The 10,317-nt window shown below is 45.5% G+C and overlaps 1 protein-coding gene across 1 annotated transcript; it reads left to right on the top strand.

Annotated features, from left to right (window-relative positions):
- The first annotated feature begins 3,979 nt into the window (after positions 1-3,979).
- LYZL6 (lysozyme like 6) lies at positions 3,980-10,034 on the top strand. The gene is made up of 5 exons (XM_006159114.1): positions 3,980-4,135; positions 7,317-7,531; positions 8,432-8,605; positions 9,553-9,616; positions 9,745-10,034. The coding sequence occupies exons 2-5, from the start codon at positions 7,399-7,401 to the stop codon at positions 9,812-9,814; spliced, it is 441 nt and encodes a 146-aa protein (XP_006159176.1). The 5' UTR covers positions 3,980-4,135; positions 7,317-7,398; the 3' UTR covers positions 9,815-10,034.
- Positions 10,035-10,317: the final 283 nt, after the last annotated feature.

Here is a 10,317-nt window from a genome sequence, read left to right on the forward strand (position 1 = left end):
AGAAGGGATTGCAGCGTGGCCATCCACCCTGGGGGTCAATTTCTCACTTTCTGTCTCTCCGTCTCTCTCCATCTTTCTGGTGAGCGTATGTGCTCTATAGCAAAAACCTTTCAAAAAATATTTTATTTTATTTTATTTATTATTATTCTACATATGTTTTAATTTGCTATAGGGAATGTACACTCACCAGAGAGAGACAGAGAGGGAAAATGAGAAAGCAAGCCATCAGCTCCAGGACTTGAATTATAGTCAGCCATGTGGGAGTCCAGTACTGTAACCACCATGCCACCTGCAGGCTCATGATAATAATTTTAAAATATTTTAAGCAGATTTATTGAGTTGACATACAAAAAATTGCATACATCTCTATAGAGTATGATTTGATAACCTTTGACATAAATATGTATACACTTGAAATTATCATGAGCAAAAGAGCAAACGTATCTATCACCCCCAAAAGGCCCCTTGTGCCCCTCAGTGATCCCTCCTCTCTTCCTACTTTCCCATTTCCAAGCAAATACTCATCTGCTATCATCGTAGATAAGTTCACATTTTCTAGAGTTTCCTTTCAATGGAATCATTCAGCATGTATGCTCTTTTTTCTTTCTTTCTTTTGTGTTTTTAAGGTTTTTGCTATAGGGCACATGAGTTCGCCAGAGAGAGAGAAAGTGAGAAATCACCCTCCAGGGGGGGATGGCCACATAATAATCCCTTCTCCTCCATGCTCCTTTCAGGATTTTGGGCACATACGCACATGTGCCCGGCATGATTTTCAAAGAACTGGGTCTGGGATTTGAACTGCAGTCAGCCATGTGGGAACCCAGCAGCTTCACCACCATGCTACCTGCTGGCCCCAGTATGTACACTTTTTCATCTAGCTTCTTTCACTCAGTCGTATTACTTTTATTTGCTTATTTTAAGAGAGATTTTTGCTATAGGGCATGTGCACTCTCCAGAAAGACAAAGAGAGACAGAAAGTGAGAAATCACCTCTGAGGGGGGATGGCCATGCTGCAGTCCCTTCTCCTCTATTCTCCTCTGGGGAGTCTTGCACATACATACACACACACCTGGTGTGAGTTTAAGTCACTGGGTCCGGGTCTTGAACCATGGTAACTATGTGGGAGTCCAGTGATGTAACCATTATGCCATCTGCTGGTCCCAGTCTGATTACTTTTTTTATCCACTAGTTCATTCGATATTATTGCAAAGTAGTATTTCATTGTACTGAATTGTTTGGCAATTTATTTGTAATCAATTCTTGAAATATTACAGAAGGCATATATTCTTTTCTTTTTTTTTGGAGAGGTTTTTGCTATAGGGTGCGTGCGCTCGCCAGACAGACAGAGAGAGACAGAGAGACAGAAATCACCCCCCAGGGGGGATGGCCACGCTGCAATCCCTTCTCCTCCATTCTCCTCTCGGGATCTTGGGCATGCACGCACACATGCCCGGCATGAGTTTAAGCCACTGGGTCCAGGACTCGAACTGCGATCGACTATGTGGGCGTCCAATGACATAGCCATTACGCTAACTGCTGGTCCCACAGAAGGCATATACTCTAGGAGCTAAAGATAGCCTTCTAATGAAGCCAAAATTTAGACTTATTAATCAGATGATTTAAAATATGTCTAAGTGGTGACTGCCTTTCTGTGTATTTTTTCTGGAACACAGTACACCTGTCAAATCTGCAAACTCAACTTTTTTAGCTTTGGTGTCTGTTCAGAACATCTGTAATTCCCAGTTTCTTTCTTCCTTTTCTTTGTTTGTTTGTTTTGTTTTTGGGAGAGGTTTTTTGCTATAGGGCACGTGCGCTCGCCAGACAGACAGAGACATAGAGACAGGAAGCGAGAAATCACCCCCCTGGGGGGATGGCCACGCCATAATCCCTTCTCCTCCATTCTCCTCTTCTCCTCCATTCTCCTCTCAGGATCTGTTTAAAGTTTATTTGCTCATTTTTTCCATGAGCAAGAGAGACAAGAGACAGTAATTCTGAGACAAGGATCTCAATGCCACGATGCACCCCCGACTTCAGCGAGCCCTGAATCGTGGACACACATGTGCTGGTGTACTCAGAGATTCTCCAAACGAGAGCCTGGAATCTTTGATGTTTCCTCAGGATTAGATGTGCGTGAGAGAGACAGAGAGAGATGAGTACCCTCCACAGGGTCTGGTCATACTATGATCCCCTTCCTCCAGTCCTCCAGCCCTTCGGATCTTGGGCTTGGCTAGCAAGTTTCAGGCTGACCAGACCAGGCATTCGGACCATGGTTACCACGTGAGATCTGGATTCTTCTGAGCAGGGCATCACCACTGTATAACAGATCCAGACTTGTCTTTATTTTGTTACTGATCTCAACATTGTCAGTCCATCAACAGAGCACCCAGACGTATGTAATAAAAATTAAATTCAGCCGTTTTTTTACTTCCTGGTATACACAAATTATAGGTTGATACATAGTTTTATCAGGCCAGTCTTATAACCTAGGGCTAAGGGAGTCAGATCCCACATGGCTGACCACGTTTCAAGCAATGCAGGCTTGAAAAACATGCGAGGCTCACATGCAGGTGTGCCTCAAATTCTGACAGGATGGAGGAATGGAGAAGAGATTGCAGCAAGACCATGCTCCATTGGGGGTGCTTTCTCTCTGTCTCTCTAGCAAGCTTGCACACTCTCTGGCAATAAAAATGAAAGTTATTTTAAAGGGATATTTGTCAGAGCAGGAGGATAGAACATACTTTATTTAACAGCTCGTTAGCTTGACTTATACCTTGTAAATGTTTAGACAGATGGCTTGTGGTTTCCATTTGTCGTCTGGCCCAGAGCTGCACTTCCAATATTTATTTGTGGGCACCAGCTTGGGTTTTCTTGAATTCTTTGAGTGGATAAGTATCCATCCAGGACTCATGTTAGTCACTGCTCGGAGTGTGGGGTGAAGGGTCCCATTGACTTCCCTTTGAGTGCTGACATCATCCCCTCTAAGATTTTAATCTGCAGAGAGACCAAATTTTCAGCTTTGGAGGTCTCGTCTCCTGACTGGAACACTAACCCTACAGAAACATGTAGGGATGTTGTGACCTCCATGGGGAGATGACAGGTCACCATTCCAAAGGTTTACCAGGTGCCAACCGTGATAGGCGGGTCTCCTTTGGTTGTGAGTGATAGAAACCCAATTCAAACTTGTTTATGCAAGTAGGGACATTGATTAAATCTCAGAACTGCAGAAATTAAGTCCCTCATATAAAACGGCATTTAAAAATTCAGTTTTTGCGGGAACCAGCAGTTAGCGTAATGGCTACGTTGCTGGACTCCCACGTAGTCGACCGCGGTTTGCGTCCTGGACCCGGTGGCTTAAAACTCACGCCGGGCGCATGTGTGTGCGTGCCCAGGATCCCGAGAGGAGAATGGAGGAGAAGGGATTGCAGAGTGACCATCCCCCCCTGGGGGGTGATTTCTCGCTTTCTGTCTCTATGTCTCTGTCTGTCTGGCGAGCGCACGCGCCCTATAGCAAAAAAAACTCTCAAAAAAAAATTAAGTTTTTGCTTTGTGGAACTTTCTGGAATTTTATTTTTTAAAATATTTTCTGTAATTTTTTTTTTCCAAATATGTTTGGTCTCAGGTTAGTTGAATTCATGGGTACAGAACCCAAAGTCATAAAGGGCAGACTGATTGGGACATAGGGATATTGTGTCACCTAGGGGGGCAGGGCCCTATGACTAGCAACCCCACTGAAGCCTCCTGGGGGCAGGATTTCCACCAAAGGTGCTAGTTCCCACAAAGGAAGGGAGGTGGGCAGAAATGACACCAGTGCTCTCTACGCTTCCCCTCTTGGTGGTCCTCACAGTTGTTACCCAGCTTTCCAGGCCTGTCTGTCATTTCTAACTGAAATTTGATCAATTTGCATGGTTAAAACCAGTGTATTTTCAGTAGAGTAATGATGTCACAGAACTGGGGTTCCAGAAGACTGGGGTGGCCTTGCTCTCGCTTCTTAGAGCATGGCAGTCTTCTAGCTGGGTGGGGCTGGTGTGTGGTGGTGAGGAAGAGGAGGCTCCTACCCCAACAGCCTTGCTGTGCAGATCCTCACAGAAAGTCCTGGGCCTGCTGGGACCCAGGCTCCGAGAGGGATGGGAGAGAGGTAAGCTTCCGAAGGAGGGTGGGAACACACCTGCTGGATCACTGTCTTCCCTGAAGGGGGCCCAGGGGGAGATGTAAAGGGCAGAGACGCACTTCTGATTCCCAAGACTCAGTGACACTATCTCAGAGAATTTCTGAGTCATGATGGGGCAGGGTGCACGAGACATCCTTATACTAAGCAATTATTTGTGTGTTTCTGAAATTCTAATTTAACTGGGCATTTTATCTGCTAAACCTAAAACTCTCAGGGAAAGTGGGAGAAGCAAAAGGATGGCCTCAGGCTCAGGCTGGTGTGTAGTGAGTCTCAAGACTGAACAAGAGGCCCAAGAAGAAACCAGAGCAGCCATCTTGTCCTCACACATGCAGGAAGTGGGTAGAGGTGAGGCCTTTGCCCTCAGCAACTTACTTTCTCCCAGTTTAAGGGGAAAGACACCTGCACACAACCCCCAGGACAGAAACCCCTGGCTTTGTTTTTGTAGCATTGACTATTTTGTAGAACACAGGCCTGTTTATTTACAGTTTCCCTCAGTTTGACTTTGATGTTGATGTTGCCTCAGGATTAGATATTAGATATATTATACTCACTCAAGTACTTTGATCAGAAAGACAGATAATAAGTGTTGGTGAGGGTGTGGAGAAATTGGGACCTTCATATGCTGCTGATAAAGATGTACAATAAGTGGCCAATTTGGAGGTTTGGCAGTCCTCAAATGTTTAAACGTAGAGTTGCCACATAGCCTAGTGATTCCATTCCAAAGAAATGAATTTGTGCATGAATGTTTATAGCAGCACTATTTATAATAGCCAAAAAGTAGAAACAACCTGAATGCCCTCAATGGATGAATGCATAAACAAATGGTAGTATATTCATGTAATAGAATATTCAGCCTTAGAAAGGAATGAAGAATCATATCTGCTACAACATTGATGAACCTGGAAAACGTTGGGTTGGCTTCCCAGCCTAGTGGTTGGAGGAACTGGATCCCACACAGCTGACCATGCATTTTAAAATACTGGCCCTGGTGACTTGAAAAACACACCAGGATGGAGAAATGGGGAGGAGATTATGGTGTGATCACACCCACTGGGGGAGTGTTTTCTCCCTCTCCCTCTGGTGAGTACATGTGTCCACTGATACAAACACACACACAAAGTAAAAGACAACGGACACAGGTCAGCAGGTGGTGTGGTGGTGAAGGTGTTCGACTCCCACATGGTTGACCATGGTTTAAGTCCTGGACCTGATGACTTGGTTTCTTTCTCTCTCTGGTGAGCACATGTGCCCTATAGCAAATTAAAACATAAATAGAACTAAATAAATCATTCTTTTTAAAAAATGAAAGACAGAAATGGCCATGTATTACATGACTCAATTTATATAAAATGTCCAAAATAGGCAAATCCATAAAGATAGAAAGCAAATTGGTAGTTGTCAGGGCCTGGAGGGAGGAGAAATGGTAATAGCCGCAGCGTTTCATTCTGGGTTGATGAAAATATTTAAAAACTGTGCAGAAAACCTGCAAATATACTAAAAGTGATTGAATTGTGCATGTTAAATGAATTAACTGCATGGTGTGTGAATTATGTATTGTAAATCATAGCTCAATAAAGCTATTACAGGGCTGGCAGGTGGCGTGGTGGTTAAGGTGCTGGATTCCCACATGGCCGAATGTGATTCACGTCTTGGACCTGGCAGCTTACTTTCTGACTTACCCTCTCTCTCTCTTTCTCTGGTCAAGTTGAAAAAATAAATAATAATAATAATAATAATAAATAAATAAAATTAAATAAAGCCTTCTTTAAAAAAAACCCCACAAAACTATTTCCAAAAAAGTTACAGATTTGGCCAGTTGGTGGCCCTTTGAGGTATTTCTTGTGCTCATTTGACATGCCCCAATCCATGTTTTGAGCACTTCCATACTTTCCGGTATAACGATATAAACTGGCCTTACCTCATACCTGCGCCAGCCTGGGAATCAGTCATATTCCCAGGAGTTCTAGTTCCATTTTGCTGGAAATGTGAAACCAGCATCTGGGAATTACTTAATTTAATCGTTGTGAGACTCTATTAAGTAGGTATTAGCATATCTTTGTTTTACAAATGGGGCCCAGAGAGGTTAAGTATGTGGGCCAACATCACACAGTAGCCCATCCTTTGAAATTAAACAGTGTGATTCCTGAGCCCTCCTCCCCTCACACACCCAAACAGTATAAAAATGAAGGTTATTTCTCCAAGACACAGTATGTCCTTGGAGAGTCATGTGTCATGTGCTGGGAGTGTGGGGCTGTGGAAAATTAGCACCCAGCGTCCTGGCCCTCCTTCTGAAAGCACAAGCTCAAATACGTGCACATGCACACGCACACGCACACAAGCACTGGTGAAGCTTACTTTTGATTAATCTCCTTTGCCAACCTTATACCTCACCCCAACATCCCAATGCTATGGATAGATGGGTGCCCACTACAAGAGGTCTATGTAGTTGAAACAGAATTGGCCTCGGTTTTTAACTGTTGAAACTGAGCAATGGGCATATGGAGGTTTATGATACTATTCTCTGTGATAAAAAATTAAAATCGTGGGTCAGTCCTATAGCCTAGTGGTTAACAAAGCCAGATCCCACATAGCCAAGGTTCAAATCCCAGCTGTGGTGGCTTGAAATAAAAAGATACCAGGTACATGTATGTGTGCCCCAAATACTAACAGGGTGGAGAAATGGATCAGAGAGAGTGTGGTGTGACCATGCCCCATCGAAGGGTGCATTCTCTCTCTCTGTCTCTCATGATAAGTGTATGTGCTCTCTGGCCATTAAAAAAAAGAGAAAAGAGGGACCAGCAGTTGGCATAATGGCTAAGTCACTGGACTCCCATGTAGCCAACTGCGATTCAAGTCCTGGACCTGGTGGCTTAAACTCACGCCAGGCGCATGTGTGTGCGTGCCCAAAAATCCAAAGAGGAGAATGGAGGAGAAGGGATTGCGGCATGGCCATCCCCCTGGGGGGTGATTTCTCGCTTTCTGTCTCTCTGTCTGGTGAGCACACATGCCCTATAGCACAAACCTCTCTCAAAAGAGAGAGAGAGAGAGAGAGAGAGAGAGAGAGAGAGAGAGAGAAGAGACTGAAAACAGCCTGCAGGGAGCAGAGAGTGACCCAGAAAAATCTGTCTGCTCTCTCCATATTTCCCAGGCTCTCAGAGAAGACCAGCAGGAAGTCCGTGAGACCCTAAAGTCCACAGGCCCTCAGCTGCATCTTCTCATCTCCAAGGACTATGTGGGTGCTACTCTCCTTGGTCACCTGCCTCCTTGCCACCAGTAAGGCCAGCCTCATAGGTCGCTGTGAATTGGCCAAGGTGCTGCATCAGGCAGAACTGGATGGGTTGGAGGGCTACTCCCTGAGTGACTGTGAGTGCCGCTCCTCAGTCCCACCCTCCCACTTCTCCTCCCCCAGCCATGCCCTCTGAGACCACCTCTCTTGTTCTCCTATTCACCTTTCAACCCCAAGATCGAAATGCAGCCCTCTCCAAGAAGCTTTCCTGATATCCCAAATTAATTCAACAATTGTTGCCTGAGCACTTACTGTGTACCAAGAACTATTTTAGGCTCCAGATAGACACAGAGCTCCTTTTCCCTTAGTACTCATGTTCTAGGAAGGAGAGCAGCAATAACCAAACACACAAACACATACCGTGCTGCCGGGTGGTGATGAATGCTATGGAGAGGAATGGAGCAGGGGAGTGACAGACGACCCTTGTTACATGAGGAAGTCAGGCACAGCCTCTCTGAGAAAGTGACATTGAGCAGCACTAAATGAAATGGAGGAACAGCTCCCCCAAGTGGAATGTCTGGGGGGGAAGAACATTCCAGGCAGAGGGAACAGCCAGTGCAAAGGCTTCATGCTCCTGCAGGGAAGGGCTCTCTCTCTGCCCAGAATTTGTGCACATCCATTTTGCCGCACTTGCTCCTTGTGTCTTGCTCTGTGTGGTGTATGTTGAGGTATGTAGTTTCATTCTTGTAATATAGGCCCCATGTGGGTAGCATCTGTATTTGACTCAGCCCAATGTCCCTCACAGGGCTTTGCACAGTTCCTGGCACACAGTAGGTGCTCAATAAGTCTAGAAAGCATGGTGGATGGAAGAATGGATGGGTGGATGCATGGAAGGATGCGAGGAGAAGCCAGCAAGTGTTTCTAACCGTCTAACCCCATCTTGTTCCTTTCTTATGGTTCCTTGCTGCCCTTCCTTCCCCTACCCCTCACTCAGTGTGGTTCCTTGTAAATCCTGACCCTCTTCTTCCTGTTCTAAGGGCTGTGCCTGGCTTTTGTGGAAAGCAATTTCAACATATCAAAGGTAAATGAAAATGTGGATGGCAGCTTTGACTATGGCATCTTCCAGATCAACAGCCACTACTGGTGCAACGATTACAAGAGTCACTCGGAGAACCTTTGCCATGTGGACTGTCAAGGTCTGGCCAAGCCCTCGGGGTGGGGGCAAGGAGAAAGGAAACTAGACTTTATTCATAGGACTTGTCTTCCTACCCAAGGTTGAGAATGTTCCCAGAGGGATGATTCGAAGCATTAAGGAATCTCTTTCTTGAGGAGTGGGCTGGACTAGTTGTCCTAATGCCTCCAGTGAGGAGATTCCGCAGAGTCTGTGAGCTGGATCCAGAAAGGTTCCGTACGGCCAGCAGAAGCAGAGTAGCTGCAGCTGCCGAGGCTTATTGAGAACATGTCAGACACTAGCACTTTACATGCTCATTTACATAGCTCATTTCGTCCACCTTTCCATGCAGTCAAAATTATTTCTGATCCCCCACTTTACAGAGGAACACACTGGGGCTCCTAAGAAACACCAGCACTAAAGGTAGGCTGGTGGCCTTGAAGGCCCAGCTCTAACCACTCAGTGGTACAGTCTTTGGCTAATGGCCTGACCAAAAAGTAAGTGCAAACTCCTCACTTCAGAGCTGATTCAGGAGGCTCAGCAGAACCCATGATGCTGTCCCTCACCTCCTACTTTGTATTCTGACTCATATTCCTGGGATCCTCGCCTGGAGAGCCCCCTCACTAGGTAGAACTTTCCTTTGGCCTCTGTGCGGCCTATTTGGGCATTTCTTCTCCCTAGAAACCCTACCCCCTAAATTTTGAGTGAACCCCCACCTACTCTGGCTAGGAAGACTATCAGTGAACAGGTCCAAATCTCAGTCTTCCTTGCCCCTTCCCCGGCCCCTCTGACTTCCCGAGGCCATGATAGGAATGTCTAAATGGGCCCTGGGAGGAAGCCTCACCTCATCAGGAAGTCCTCAGCACCTGGGTGGCATATGCCTCTGCAGACAGGGCTGGTGTCTGCTTCAGCCCTCGGGCTGTCCCTTATGCTCTCACAGGTATCCTCTCCCTATCTTTCAGATCTGCTGAACTCAACTTTTGTGTCCTATATCTGCCTTTCTCAACTGTGCGAAAATGATTGTGTCCGGATCAGAGGGGATGAAGAGTTGGTGAGGAGGATATGGTGGGGCGAAGTTAGTGGTCAGAGCCCCAGGAAGGAGGGTGATAAAAGAACAGGCAGTATGTGTGATAGAAGCTATTAAGAGGGAAGCAAGAAGCATGTCTTTTTTCTCCACAGGGTGGCATGGAGATTGTACTGCTCAGACCGGCCACTCTCCTACTGGATGACAGGATGCCACCTAGAATGACAGAGGGTGCAGGCCTGCTATGGAGTCACTCGAGTCCTGGCCTTACCTGAGGATTCTTCATTTTGTCTTCTTCTTGTCTCCGCTTCATGTTAATTTCTTTCCATCCCATTTGCAAGTAAAACTGACCAGAGTCCCTAAAATAATGATTTTCTTGATTTTCTTCTTTGCTCCCACCCAGGCCCAGTCCTCAAGTTCCTGACTGTCATTTGCAAACCAACAGGACCACCATAAAGAAATCTGTATGTTTTTTTGATTATTCAAGCTTTCCTGTGCAAAGAATGTTAGTTTATTCATTATTAATTCCATATATACTGACTACCTAATCCAGTAGGTGTGTGCTGGGTACTAAAAGAAGGAAGATGAGACATAACTTGTTTTTGAGATATTTGTAATCTAGATTGAGAAGCAGAGACATCCACAAACATTACAATGGATAAGGAATGTATAATAAAATCTATAATTATTGGCTTGGAATAGCATCAGGATCTAAGTAATTACTCTGA

This window comes from Tupaia chinensis, unplaced genomic scaffold (assembly GCF_000334495.1).
Source record: "Tupaia chinensis unplaced genomic scaffold, TupChi_1.0 Scaffold000624_1, whole genome shotgun sequence".
Lineage (NCBI taxonomy): Eukaryota > Metazoa > Chordata > Mammalia > Scandentia > Tupaiidae > Tupaia > Tupaia belangeri.

Bases quoted from the DNA above. Each gene is read 5' to 3' on its own strand.
- LYZL6 (XM_006159114.1), top strand. From the start codon at position 7,399: ATGTGGGTGCTACTCTCCTTGGTCACCTGCCTCCTTGCCACCAGTAAG. The intron at 7,532-8,431 runs GTGAGTGCCGCT...TCCTGTTCTAAG, and splicing joins GGGCTACTCCCTGAGTGACT to GGCTGTGCCTGGCTTTTGTG. The intron at 8,606-9,552 runs CGGGGTGGGGGC...AACTTTTGTGTC, and splicing joins TCAAGGTCTGGCCAAGCCCT to CTATATCTGCCTTTCTCAAC.